Source organism: Equus caballus, chromosome 8 (assembly GCF_041296265.1).
Source record: "Equus caballus isolate H_3958 breed thoroughbred chromosome 8, TB-T2T, whole genome shotgun sequence".
NCBI classification, from domain to species: Eukaryota; Metazoa; Chordata; class Mammalia; order Perissodactyla; family Equidae; genus Equus; species Equus caballus.
Genome location: NC_091691.1, coordinates 84,885,987 through 84,900,607, shown reverse-complemented (window position 1 = coordinate 84,900,607; position 14,621 = coordinate 84,885,987). Strand labels below are relative to the sequence as shown.

The 14,621-nt window shown below is 48.4% G+C and overlaps 1 protein-coding gene across 3 annotated transcripts in view; it reads left to right on the top strand.

Annotated features, from left to right (window-relative positions):
* CCBE1 (collagen and calcium binding EGF domains 1) overlaps positions 1 to 14,621 on the top strand; it is a 237,942-nt gene that overhangs the window by 201,875 nt on the left and 21,446 nt on the right. For 2 of the 3 annotated variants that reach the window (XM_023647906.2, XM_070275804.1), the window contains 3 exons: positions 3,345 to 3,479; positions 5,586 to 5,738; positions 14,314 to 14,417. In XM_023647906.2, the coding sequence (XP_023503674.1) occupies positions 3,345 to 3,479; positions 5,586 to 5,738; positions 14,314 to 14,417 (392 nt within the window). The remainder of the gene's footprint in view (positions 1 to 3,344; positions 3,480 to 5,585; positions 5,739 to 14,313; positions 14,418 to 14,621) is intronic. The other variant, XM_023647907.2, reaches the window with a different exon arrangement.

The window sequence follows — 14,621 nt, the reverse complement described above, 5'->3', positions numbered from 1 at the left end:
CCAGACCTCAAATGCAAGAGTGAGCCATTTACATTTAATGTTGATTAGTATAGAGTTTGAAGGTTTTTTGGGCAAGGTGGTGACTTTCACAGAGCTGTGCTTTGGGAATATTGTTAGCCAGCCTGACAGGGTTGTGTCAAATGGACTTAAGTGGGGAGAGTCTGGGGATAAAGATGCTCTTTACAAGGGAGGTTCTGAAGGTCTGAGCTAGGATGGTGCAAGGGAATAGGACAGATAGAAAACGGACGGACTGTAGAGCTGATTCTGCATGACAGAAAGCCCATAGGCTCCGGAAAACAGGCATCAAAAATGGAAGGAAAAAAGAAATTTATTAACCTTGTTACCTCCAGAAACCCCACTAAGTGAAAAAAAGGGAGGAGGATTCACAAAGACGTAAACCCACAAGGACAAAAAAAAAAAAAAAAAAGAGGAAAGAGGGGATAACAGCAACAAGTTTTGGAATCCGGAGAACAGATAGAGAGCTTGTAAGCAACTTAGCAAAATGGGAAAGGTGAATCCTTGACCAGCATGAGGGAAAACGAAGGAGCAGCCCAATTTATACCAAAACGAACAACAATGAGAAAAACTAAGTCTCCGGAAATAGATGTTCTAGAAGTAGTGAAAGTGATGTCAAAAACAGAAGGATTGACTGAAAGTCTGTTTATGAAGAAGTCCGACTCTGCCATCTTGTCCTCCACTCCACGTGGACGGAATGTTGCCCCTTCCACAGCCGAGCAGACGACCAGAGATGAATTGTTCTGAGAGGGCACCCAGAGGTTCTTGGGGCTGACGGGTGCCAGTCAGAGATGAAGGGAGGGATCCAACGCTGAAAATGGAGGGATTTAGTAAAGAATGATACATTAAATGTTGAAACACTGAGCTGCCTTCTTCACTTGCGTTCCAGGATGCTTTTACTTTCAGGCAAGGATTTGGAAATGTCTCCTCTGGACGTTCTAGACAACCCAGGAAAAAGTCCTAAAGAAACTGAGGCTGGAATGCAGCAGCCAAATCACTTAAATGAAGCCCAGGCTTTATCAAGTCACCTGCATTCAAAGAGCTTCTATTTGGCTGTTTTTAGTCCTTCATGAATCAGTTAGAGCAGACATCCAAGAGGAAAAAGGTCACTAGACATTAGGGGAAAACCTACAATAAGAAACATACAGAAAAAAAGAGTCTTAGAGAAAACACAAACCACACAGAGAGAAGAAAACTTCGAAATAACTACCGTTTATACCTCAGCGAGCTATAAAGATGACATAGCATCCATGAAATAAGAACATGGTGTTATTAAAAAGGAACATGCAAAGGAGAAATAAAGAACCCTTGGAAATTAAAAACGTAAAATGAAAACAGTAAAAGGGTTGGAAGATCAGAGCAAGGAAATCTCCCAAGAACTAGAGCAAAAGATCAAAGAAATGAAAAACAGTAAAAACGAAAAAAAGATGAGAATATTAGAGGGTGGTCCAGGGGATGCCACATCCTGGTCATTGAGGGCCCACACAAAACGGAGAACAGAGGAGAGAGAAAATCATTAAAGGTGGAATTCCAGAAAATTCTCCAGAATTGAAAGGTATGAATTTCTAGATAAAAAGGGCCCACCAAAGATTGAACTGGTCCCACATGAAGAGTCACAAAGTAGCTCATGGAAGGGGGAGTTCAAATCTAAGAGAAAAAGCTCAATATTTGGCACCCAAAAATAGACACGATAATTATTTTAATTCCAGGGAAAACAAAAGGCGCTTCAGGAAAGAATAGGCAATTAGAGCATGTTCCTAGGCTCAGCAAAGAATAGCTTTCGTATTGTCATTATGGTGCAAATACTCAAAATTTGTCAAACCAAGATTTCACTATAACTATATTGGCAAGAGGGAGGCATTAGGAAGTGTGGGTATGGTTGGGGGGAACAATGAAAAAGCTGAATGCATCCCTTCCATGGCTGGAAATCAGTGGAGAGAACTTAAAACAAAAAGCAGCAGCAACGCAAGCTGGCTCTTTAGAGATGCAGAAGGAAATAATAAGAGAATCAGCTAGAGGAGTTGGAGGTGGTACCTAAGGGAACAGGAGTGGTGGAGGAGATCAGAGGCTGCTGCTTTTCAAGACAAGCCTCGTCGGGCACCACAGTCAACACAAGGACTTCTGATGGCCTCTCTGCCCTTGTCCTCCTCTCCCTGGCAGTTGCTGAATGGTGGCTACAGCTGGCCGAGCAGGGCAGCCCACAGCCCATCATGGCTGAGCCCTTGCTCTTGAGCAAAAAGAGCCCAGAACATTGGTTCCCTGGAGGTGATGCTTAGTTAAAGAAAACACATTTGACCAGGGACACCCACAGGCAAAACAGGCCTGGAATCACAGCTGTGGGGAGGGGTATCAGCAAGGGCAGCCTTCCAGGTCATCATGTGAATGGCATGATCTTTGTCACACTGACTCTGCCTGCATCGGGGGCTGACAGCCCACCCCTTCCACCTTCATATGTGGCAGAGCAAAGCCAGGCTTACTCCGTGTCTAAGGACGGTTTATCTGTCAGCACCTGGGGAAGATAGTGTGGTGATGAATGAGATGCTGGATCTAGTCTGGAAGTAAATGTTCAGCCTGAGCTCCTGACTTATAGCCAAGGTCCCTTCAGAGGCTCGTTAAATATCAGCTTGTTCATAGGGCCTGAGATGCCCTAACTCTTTCTGAGGAATAGAGCATCCACCCTAATTTGCACAAGCTGAGAGCTGGAATAAGCTCTCTAGCCATTTGACCTTACCCAGCACCTTCTCAGCATGCAGAATCAACCCCCCCGGATGCACGCCTACAACACACACGCACACATACACACACACATGTATCAGCTCTCTAATAACTCATGTGCATCTCTGTTCAAAGGCCTTTCTCACAATCCTCCGAGGCTGCCTGACTTCTAGCCCTGCTCTCACGTTACGGTGCCAGCACCCTCAGCAGGGCTGGCTGTTGTTCAGTGATGAGCTGGAAGGAATTCCCTGTCTCTCCAGCAGTTGATGAGAAAGAGGAATCAGGCCCCCAGGTAATGCTGCAGAGTCTGGCCATCCAAAGCATCTTTGCTCTCTGTGTGAGTAACAAAGACCAAAGGATGGTGACCAGGGGAAAATCCCAAGTAATGTTTGCTTCTAACCACTGCAGTGCTAGGCATTCTTACCCATTAAAGAACTCTTAGAGGACGCCCGATGGCCTGAAGAGTTCATGCTCCTCTAACTATAGCTGTTCACTCTTCACACGTGCCCTTAGCAGAGTGCAGCCCAGAAAGTCTGTTCCAGACCAGGGCTGGAGACCCTGCCTCCGTCTGGAAAGGGCTGTAATTGACAGGAGCTCACACTTTTCTTTTTCAGATTATGATGTGTGCGCCGAGGCTCCCTGTGAACAGCAGTGCACAGACAACTTCGGCCGAGTGCTGTGTACTTGCTACCCAGGATACCGTTATGACCGGGAGCGACACCGGAAGCGGGAGAAACCGTACTGCCTGGGTGTGTGGGCGTTGCGCATTATTTTCTAGCTCCTGGGGATACACCTCAGTTTCTTTGATCTTTGCTTTCAGTTGCTTTGATCTTTGATTCTTCCCTTATGTCCTGACGCTTGTTAGATGGAGTTGCATTGGCATTATCCTAGGGGTTGCTGCCTTTCGCAGTGATTATTGGAACAAACTATAACCAAGGAATTTTTCAGGGACTTGGCACCAGTCAGATCCTGATCGGCAGTGAGATATAGGAGCAGGAGAAGGGGAAGGTTACTAAAGGAAAAGGAGAATAATGTAAAATGGAAGATAAGAGGGCAGAAATGTAAAAATGCAAAAAAGAGTGAAACAAGAGTCAGCATTCTCTCCAAAGACGACCAGGAAGAGAGACAGGGAAAGAGGAAGTATGCATATGGCAGACAGGCTGGAAGTGAGGCAGAGGGAGCTGAGGCGGCCGCCTGGGCTGCAGCTGAGCAAAGCCAGCACCATTCATCACCACCAGCTTGCTCCCTTCCCCTCCAGACTCTGAGGGTGAGTCTAGAAAGCTGCGTTTACACAAATGTCTCTGTCGAGTCCCACGCACAGTCAAGTTTGAGCATCAGCTGGAGGACGAACTGAGGAGATTGGCGCGTGAACCCAAGTGGACAGCAAACAAGTTGTGATGAGCAGCCCCCTCTGCTGCCCCAGCAGGGATCCTAGAGACACCATTTATGAGAAGGTCTAGACATTAGGTCCCCTGGTTTCTCCCCAGTGGCACCTGGGGTGGCACCCCATGCTGGCAAAGATTGAAACTGAGACCACCAAGTGAATGGAGAGGAAACCGGCAGCCTCTCCTACAGACAGCGTGGTATGCCATTCTGTACCACTGAGCACCCAGGCACAAAGTCTCGTATTTCCATTTTTGGTGCCACAGTACCCTGTTCTTTTCATCTGGGGGTTTGGGGATACGCAAAGCTAGCATTCTGCTTTCAACCTTTTCTTTCCTACTCTGATGTAGAGGCAGTTTCATGCTTAGGTTTAGGGCAGGGGCCCCTGGAGAAAAGTGGTCAGCCTGAGGAATTGCAGCTGTGACATCTTAGCTACAGATGACATAGGACATACTGCCAGGAGGACATCCGAATCCAGGAGGACAATGCTTCCCTTGGCACACAGAAGGCCTGCCAGAGGGGGTCCTGGGTGGCTTGTCCAGGGAGTGACTGGGATGCTGTCGGGATCCTGAAGCGCAGGGCTGGGCTCTGTCTGCCTGCCACATGTGCAGTCTGGGGCTGTGTGTCATGGCTCCCTCCCACTGCCACCCAGAGTCTTCAGCCAGTAAACAGGAAACGGATTTGGGCCTCCCTCTCCTCGCCTGGTGGGAGAGAGTTTTACTTCCACCCTATTCCGTAGGGGAGCAAGTCCATGATGTGCACAGTTCACGTGGGCTCTTACTGGTTACTTGTTTGATGGGCTCATGGCTCATTTCCACAGCTCAGGAGGGGTTTGTTTGGGTCCTTGATGAAGCTGAAACTTCCTGGGGAAAACTTTCTCCATTAGACTCATCACGACTATTTTCTTTTCTCAGAAGTGGCTTTTCTCAAGTACCGTCACAACTCGTAACTGGGAAGGAGCCATTCTTAAATGACCTTGGGTCACTGTCCTACTGTTTGGAACCCACAGCCATGAAGAGGAACATAAAACCCCTCGGCACCCTGGGGTCCTTGCAGAAAATCACTTCTGTGCTGCTTGCTTTTCAAAGCATGTTGCTGTCAGTTCTCTCATTTTCTCTTCTTTGGAGTCCTGTGAAGTGTTTAGGGCAGGCTTCATTATCTTGTATTATAGGTGAGAACTGTGAAGGCTAGCATTGCTTGCACCAAGCCACGTGACTTGGCGGTGGGAGAGCCACAACCAGGAACCCCATCACTGATCCATTTGTAAACCATGGTGACACTGCCTGAAGTGCTCCTGTCATGTGATGGCCCAGGTTTCTAGCTTCCTACTTTATCTCAGGCTTCTCCGATAGAGGTCTAGCAAAGTGTCCTTGTAAACGTTGACGGAAGGGCCAAGCCCAATGTCACCTGTTGTGTTGGAAGTGAATTCTTTGAAGCTGTCTGAGCATTCTCTGTCTTTGGTTCAAACCCAGATATCGACGAGTGTGCCACCAGCAACGAGACGCTGTGTGCGCACATCTGCATCAACACCTTGGGCAGCTACCGCTGTGAATGCCGGGAGGGCTACATCCAGGAGGACGATGGGCGGACGTGCACCAAGGGAGACAAATACCCCAATGACACCGGTGAGTGGGGCAAGTAAAATTATCTTCCTCATCAGATGGGTAAGTAGGTAGACAATTGGGAGCCCAACAGGGTCCCTCAGGGAGCAGTAAGCAGGAAGGGGCCTTTGTACAAAGGGGAGGTGGGACCCGGATAAGAGACAGGTAGGATATAGGTCAGGCCGCTTCTAAAGAGACCTAGTGAGAGCGATGCCTGATAGCAGCCAGGGCTGTGAGCTGCTGTGCAGTTGAGGACACTCCACCAAGCAGAGGGGTATGCTCATGGGTGAATCACCAGAACCTGGTTACATGCTTATACCAAACGACGAGGAGCAGAGAGGCCAAAAACGGTGTGTTCTCACAAAGAAAATGCACTGAATGTACATTGGAAACATTTCCATGTAAGGCAATGCCGCTCCAAGTGTATAGCCCATGGCCCTGGGCCTGCCCAGGAACTGTTTCTTATTTGATTCACGATTGGATAAAGCAGAAATTGAGAGTGTTTAGAAACTTTTATACCAATTTGACAGAGAAAAATTTGTCTAAATCCAAAGATTTATGCTTGTATTTTATGTCTTATTTTTCTAATAATTCATTTTTATTGTATTTTGCAAGTACAGTCCACAGTGAAGTGGAAAACTTTTTGAGGCTGGCCTTTCCTCCCAGAGGTGGAGAAGCTGATTTACGTTATGTCAGATTCAGCAGAGATGTCCGATCACTCAGGGACAGGATCAGCCTGAATGTTGGGTTCCTGCCTTATCTAAGTCTGGAGAGGAAGGAATGAAGACAGGAAGAAACCATGTGCTCTTGCACCCTACACTTGTAGGCCAGGAAGCTGCTGTCATCTTCCCGAGCTCAGCGCCCGGCTCTTCTCTCCCTCCCTTGGGACAAGAAAGTGGCAGGAACACCATCTGTCAGGAGATGTCAGCGGGGCCTGGGCCATCTCTGGGTGGGGAGGGGGTCCTAGGGCAATCCCATGTTCCAAGAAATGCAGGGAGATGAAAAGTCTAGAACTGTCTGGGAGCTCAAGAGACAGTGACCCTTGAGTATAGGCTGAGATTCAAAAAAGGGGGGAAGGCAGTTGCCATCAGCTGAGGACAGCAAACAGCTGGGGACCAGTTGCCTCACAGGGAAAAACCGTAAAGCGACATCCTAAGAAACAACTGGGTTGAGTTATGAGGAAGCCACCATATTTTAAAAGTAGATGCAAAATATCGGTTTGGGGCCAGCTCAGGATTGGGCAGTTTGGGATAGTTTGAATGAATCAGAGGGCTTGGTGACACTCTTTAAAGCCTGAAGCATGTGGGGCCTCTCTACACTCAGAGGTGCTTCCAGCAGGGGAAACAGCCTTTTTTGTCATAAGGGTTGATGGAGAAAAAAATTTCAGACTATTTTTTTTATTCAAAATTAAAATCACTTCCTCTTTGTCCCATGGTGGAGAAGGGGGGAGGGGCAGGATATGTAACGCCTCTCTGATTATATCCTTTTTTGAAAGGAGGAATCTCATTGAAAATGACATGCAGTCTTTTAGCCACTGATATATTAATGTGTGGGCTGACTTGAAGTTTTTCGTTTTGGAATTGGATTTCCAGCTCTGCGCCAAGCCAGGCAGCCCACGGGCTGTGGGCTGCTCAGCCGGGCACTTGGTTGTGTCTTTATGTCCCATTTCTATCCGGGTGAAATCCTGTTTACATGGGCATGCAGGGCAGCCTTGAGCAACCCGGGCTAGTGTAACCATCAGAAACAGCGACAACAACAAACGCAGACTGCTGAGTGTCAGGGTGCATCTCCAAATAATAGGACCCAGCCCTGCCCAGGAGTACTTCCCACCTGGCGGGGTAGAGTGGTCCCCCCAGAGACCTGACCTTAACTAGCGGAGACCTGAGGAGTCGGATGGAATTTCCAGAAGCAAGGATGAGATTGTACATGCTGGATCTACCTGTTCTTTGCTCTCAGGCGGCCTCCATCTCTTGCAGTAATTCCTAGGTTCTCCAACCACATCTCTCTTCTGTCCCCACGGCAGTGAGTCACCCACAGTCGCCCTGCTCTGTGGTACCCTAGGGATGGCTCTGAGCCAGAATGCAGTGACAAGGCGGGCCTTGCTGGGAGGCGCTCACCTCCTGCCTCTTGTTTTGAGAGTGTGGACCCAGAGAGGGGCCCAGGCTGAGGCTGGAGCGCAGGAAGGTCTCAGTGCATCTTTGAAATGAACCGTCTGTTGTGCTGAGTTGGTCCTGAGACCATGCTCCTCTCTTTGCTTCCCTGAGAGATGAATTATACTTCTTAAAAAATTTTCAGGGGCCAGCCCAGTGGCACAGTGGTTAAGTTCACACATTGCGCTTCAGCAGCCTGGGGTTCCCCGGTTCAGATCCCAGGTGCAGACCTGTGTACTGCTCATCAAGCCATCCTGTGGCAGGCGTCCCACATATAAAGTAGAGGAAGATGGGCACAGGTTAGCTCAGGGCCAGTCTTCCTCAGGAAAAAGAGGAGGACTGGTGGCAGATGTTAGCTCAGGGCTAATCTTCCTCAAAAAAAAAAAAAAGGAAAAAGATTTTCAAGCACAGTTCCAGTACAAGAGATCGAGAACTTTAAGGGATAACCAGTTTGACTTCTAAGGCTGAGAATTCAGTAAAAAACTTGAGCTGTCATAATTATAAGGGACATAGATGTGCAATTGTTTTTGCTCTTTCCCTAGTATTACTTTCATGTAAATACGTATTTTGTCTCAGCCATTCAGATGTTTGGGGAAGATGTTACTGCACCCACTTCTTAAGGATCCACCTTGTGAGTGCATTAAATGCTCTGAGAGAGATTGCCATGAAGAAAGAATGTTAATTTTGATTAAATCTGCATTTCCCAGAATTATTTTCTTCAGAAACACCTGTAAACATCTCAACGATTACAGTTAGGAATATTCTAACTTATTAGCATTGAAGAGCTGAGCTCTGGCAGTCCCCACTCCCCTCCCCCGAACTGGGTTAGGTCCTCCAGTCAACTTTCAGACGACGATGTTTTCATCGCCAGATGAAGCAGTGGAGGTCCAGAGGGGAGCCAGTTAAATGCTGCGGGCTGCCGAGCATCTAATGAACAAAAACAGGACGGTCCTCCTCCGCTCTGCCCTACTGGGAGAGAGTTTGCTCATGTTTACAGTGACTTCGGTGGGAGATGTCCTTCTCTTTAATCAGCAAGAACTGTCTGGTGGTAGTACCGCTGAGCTCCACTGTAACACAAAACTCACCGCGCAGATCCGCCTAGGTTGCACATTCTCTCCTCTTCCTCCTCCAAATATAACAACTACAAATAGTTTTTTTAAAAAACTGAATACCTCTCTGTTGTCACCCTGCCCCACTGGGCCCCGAGCAGCAGAATTATAAAGGAATTTCTCGGTATTTCATTTTCAGTCACTATTCAGTCACTATTTTCAGGAGACAATTCAGTGTCTCCTGAGTTCACCACATAGGCACAGAGGACTAGCGCTTGGTTTTAATATTCTACTAAGAAAAACATTCCAACACCGGTAACCCAGGACATTGGGGGGTAGGGACTGAGAGGAGTAATTCATACATGTAATTAAGATTACGAGACGGGACAGGCGGCACATTGTATGCCCTGAAAGTTAGAGGCACAACTCAAGTGGTGGGCCACTGAGAAAGCGTTGCAGAGGCTGGCTTTGATGGTTCTAGCAGCAAAAGCAAGTGTCCTGGATTCACTGACAGCTGTGATGCCGCGGAAAGTTCCTTGGCTTGGAAGTTAGGAGAGCTGGTAGCTGGAACCAGCTGAGTGACATTGGGAAGCTCCTGGGCGTCAGTTTCCTCCTCCGTAACTAGATGAGCTCCGAAGAGGCCTTCACCCTTTTTCACAATTGGGTGTGATTTAGCATAGGTGACGTAAGCCCCAGCAGCCCTGTGAGCCCCATGTGGCCCTCATTCCTTTATCCTCCATCTAAGGGAGTGTCCAGCCTTGAAGACATGCCCCACGTCAACACCTTCTCAACAGAAAACCTTCCTTACAGCATCTAGAAGATGAATAATTAACATCAGATAGTCAGCTCAGCAATAAGAAAAGTTGGGGGCCTAGTGAGCCTGCCTCTGGAACAGAGTCAGCTAAGTGGTGTCATCTGTTTTAGGGTAATAAGCCCAGTATTTCATCAAGATCACTTTTTTTGATGAAGAGATAATAATTATTGAGTACAAACACATGGGATCTGAAACCTCCTCTCCCTCGGCCTGTTTTTTTGGTTAAACTTTGCATTGTCCAATGTCTATAACGTTATAGTTAGAGGAATTTAAAATTGAACACAGCCTCCGCTAGTTGTTAGAAAGGCGGGCGGAGAGCAGAAGGGGCCGGCCTGAGCATTGCCTCTGACAGTTGAGAGGTTGCTGTGCACGCACAGACATGGTGACACAGCCGTCTGGCTAATAGGCAAGAATGACACACAGTCCCTTTTTCTCTTTGCAAATATGTGGCTGGAGCCAGTTCAGTCATCCCAGGGAGCTTGTAGCACCAGTGAGGAGACAAATTAAGGACATGTTGGCTCCACAATAATTAGCTTGCTGGTTTCTATTTTCCAACATTTGTTTATTTTCTGATAAAGTGACCATAGCCCCTGAGATCACTTATTACAGTTCAAAGTGCCGGGGACAGCCAGGTGTTTCATATAACTTTCAAGCTCCACTAATCCATAGATCGTGGTGCTCAACCTAGGGAGCTGTAAAAAAATGCTGGCGCTGTTCCCTTGTTGTGACCCCCGATGGGTGGGGTGCAGCCTAGTCGGCGGGATTTTTGAAAGCACCCCCAAGTGGTTGTAATGTGACACAGGACTGAGAACTATTGCCAGGGCACAGACCTGCACTGTCAATTTTAAAAACAAACATATTTTGTTCCTTTGTGACACTACCCGCATGAAGTATTCTGGGAACATTCTTTAGTTTTTCTGAGTTTATTAAATATTATTAATGTGGTATGTAAGGAATTCTATTTCTAATGCTTAGGATGGAGATCCTGCTCAACACCAGTCAAATTTAGAGCTACGCGCCCCCATGTGGCTAATTTGTAATATTACAACTTTTAAATCTGGGTGGGTTGGAGCAAAATGTGATCCTTTGCCCAGCTTTTCTTGGAGACCCATGAGCACAGCATGAATTGAGGGGACTGAAAACATACAGAGTCAGAGATGTCTACCCAGATTTCTAAGTGAATTATTAATGTAGCATATGCAGGATTATCTTAGCTCCACGTTTGACATTACTGCAGACAAATTGCAGAGTGGATGAAGCCCAGTTCAGAAGAGACTGTTCCAGGTCTACACACAAAGGAATCACGTGTTTTTATTTATCTTCAGGCCCTCTGAGAGCTCCTTCCAAAGGATGATGTAAAGAACCCGACCCCACATCTATAATTTTGTGGAGAACTTAGCAATACCAACGATAACAATGATACTAACATTTACGGAGCGCTTGCCGTGTATTAGGCACTGTTCTGGAAACTTACAGGTGTTATTTTATTGACGCCTCACAGCGACCCAGGTCACAAGTGCTGTTGTCATTTTACTGCCTGAGGAGCAGACGATCACAGAAGCTGCGACTTCCAACCTAAAAGGGACTGAGTGGCAGCATCAGGATGCGAATCCTGATGGTCTGACTCTACCAGAGCCCTCGCTGCTCACTCTTGTGTTACCTCCTGTGTCTGTGGAAGCTTCAAAGGCTCTTGGACAAAGTTAATCTTGATCTCTGTGTTCTGATCATTTCAGAAAGGGACAGCAAACGGGCCTGGCACCTTCAGGTAAAAGGTCACTCAGTGGAGCCTCTTCCCCGGAGCAGGGATCATTGAACTTGGCGTGTCCTCAGTCACCTGGAGGGCTTTCTCAAAACCCCGCACTAGGCCCCATTCCCAGGGTTTCTGGTTTCTGAGCACGGGCACCCACATGCTGCTGGTCTAGTGATCACACTGGAGAACCGCTCACCTACAGCGTGCCTGGCAGATGCCTCTCAGGGATCCCCAACAGAACTCCCAATAGTGGGCTCACTGCGGCCCCACAATGCCCGATTCAGACCCTGTAAGTGCACTTCTCTGCACACAGCAATCTGGGAGACCTAAAGCAAATTACTTTCTTTCTCTGGACCTTAGTTTTTTTTTTTTTTTCCCCAAATCTGTAAAGGAGATTGAACCTGGTAAAGAGGTTTATCATCATGAAACTATCAAGTTGCCTTAATGACACCAACAATTGGAAAGTTCAGCTGAGTATGGAAGAGTAGAAATGGAAAGATGGGTTTTTAACTCTTGTTCATGATGACGTGGCTCTGCCAGCAGGACTGGTTCCTTAAAAGGAAGGTCAATCACAAATCGCTAAGCAGGTGTCCTCATTTATTTTGCATTCTCAAAGGCTCACACAAGGCCTGGAAAATGGCAGATGCTCCGTAATGGGAGGAAGGGAGAGTGGGATGGATGGATGAACAGATGAACGGATAAGTGGATGAGAGAGAAGGGTTTATGGCATCTCAGCTAGACAGAGCACTGCTTCACTACTTCAGTCTGCTCGCTTAAGACATGTGTTCCTAGCTTGTGTGCTCCAAGCCACAGGCCTCCCACGAGGTGCAGGGATGGGGGTGTGGCCAGTGAGCTCTGAATGCCCAGCGCTGTGCTGCAGGTGATGGTCTGAGATCTCAGCTGCCAAGTCGCCTGTGGGCCCCCTCACCTCCCAAAGAGCAGAAACGCCGGTCACCATGTATATCACCAGGAAGGGGACTGACCCCGTGGGAGAGAGCGGCTGGGCTGCACGAGGAAGGTGCACCTGAGCGTGGAGCACTCCCAGTGCGCAGCCCATCCATCCATGTGTCACTTTCCTAGGGCTGCTGTAACAAAGTGCCACCATCTGGGTGGCTTAAAGGGCATAAGTGTATTGTCTCAGTTCTGGAGACTCCAATCGGAGATTAAGGTGTCAGCAGGGTTGGTTTCTTCTGGGGCTGTGGAGGAGAATCTGCTCCAGGCCTCTCCCCTAGTTTCTGCAGGTTTGCCAGCAGTCTTGGCATTCCTTGGCTCCCGCTGCATCACCTTGATCTCTGCCTTCATCTTTACCTGGTGTGAAGTTGGTGTCCAAATCTCTCCTTTTTATAAGAACACCAGTCAAAATTGGATTAGGGGCCCCCCTACTCCAGTATGACTTCAGCTTAACTAATTACATCTGCAATGACCCTATTTCCAAGTAAGGTCATGTTCTGAGGCACTGGGGGTTAGGAATTCAATGTATGAATGCGGGTTGGGGACATTTCAACCTATGATACCCCATCTCATGAACATTTGTTGAGCATCTGCTATATGAGATACCAAAAAGCAGCTCCGATTCTTAGATGGCTTACACGCTGGCAGGTACACTAGTAGCACCTCCACAGGGAAGCCTGGAATACCCGCCATTTGAGTGGGACACGTGGTATATGCTGCCTGATCTCAGAGGACTGCAGCATCTATGGATAGAAAGAGTGGGCTTCATGGAACATTCGAACTGGGTCTTAACAGTTGGTAGGATTCCACAAATGGAGACAGCAAAGAGGGCTTCCCAGAACAGAGGAGGAGTAAGAAAAGCATGTGAGCCAAGAAGCCCAAGAAATGACTTGGGAGATGTGTTACTTGACTGTCCTCGGGTGACGTTCCAGGTAGCAGTGGTTGTCTGCTCCCCTGGCCCGACACCAAAGGGCTTCTGAGCTAGGAGAGTTTGCACTTGCCTGGGTGTCAGACTGTCCTGCCCCCCCGCCTCCCAACAAACCCTCATACACCCTCTCACGCCCACCCTGGGCCTACACCTCCCCACCCTCTGCACAGGCCTGGGTAGTCTGCACCTACCTATCAGTAGCAAGCTGACCCAGGTATCTAGTTTCCCCCGTACACAGGCTTGTGTAGCCCACTTCAGTGCCAGTAAGATGAGAGCTGTGTGAATTCTTGGCCATGTCACATTTAACTTACCCATTCATTCATTAGCAAAATGTGATTTTACAAAAAGCCCTTGGAGCTCCCAATGCTCTACAGGACAGCACTGGGCCCTCCACAGTGGACAGGCCAGATTGCCTTCCCAGCACCTGCCCCATTTGCCCCAGATGGGTGTGTCCAGAGTGTCTGGCATGTTTTCTATCCTGGCTTCACATCTCTGCCCAGCCTCTGACCCCGCCCGGCCTGGCCATGCTCCCTTTAAACAGTAGATTATCAGAAGCGATGAAGGCCAGCTTTATGAGCCATGCGCCCGAGACCCGTTGCCTGAGCTGGGGGGATAATTTACAGCGTATGATCCTTGGCCCTCGGAGGGGAGTATAAATCACGTCAGGTTGATAGAGCCTGCCTCCTGGAAAGGCACTGATAAAAGGGCCGTGGTTCACATTTTCACACATAGAGGAGGAAGACGTTGGGATGCTAAATGGGAACATCTGAGCCCAAAGTGTGGCCAGGGCCCCTCCCCTGTCCTCTGACCCTGGCGTGCTGTCAGTGACCTGGGAACTATCCCTCACACGTTCCCCTGTCAGCCGCTCTGCCCTGGGCCTGCCCTTCCTGATGCTGTCCCTCTGGGTCTGGATGTCCTCCGGCCACCCAGATGGACCGAGCCCGTCTCCCCTCTCAGGGCACGAGGAGAAGTCCGAGAACGCGGTGAGAGCTGGGACCTGCTGTGCCTCGTGCAAGGAGTTTCACCAGATGAAGCAGACGGTGCTGCAGCTGAAGCAAAAGGTACGTGCCTAGTGTGTCAGAAAGCATCCTGTGAAATGGGAGGAGGACTTGGCAGAGAGAAAGCGGAAAGATGTTTAGATACAATAAGAAAATCAGTCATCATCCACAACCTCATTGAGCATTCGCTGAGGTTGGTGCCGGCTAGGTTTGGACTGGATGCTTTGCCCACCCGCCCTCAGCGCTGACCGCCTAAAGGGCAACAGA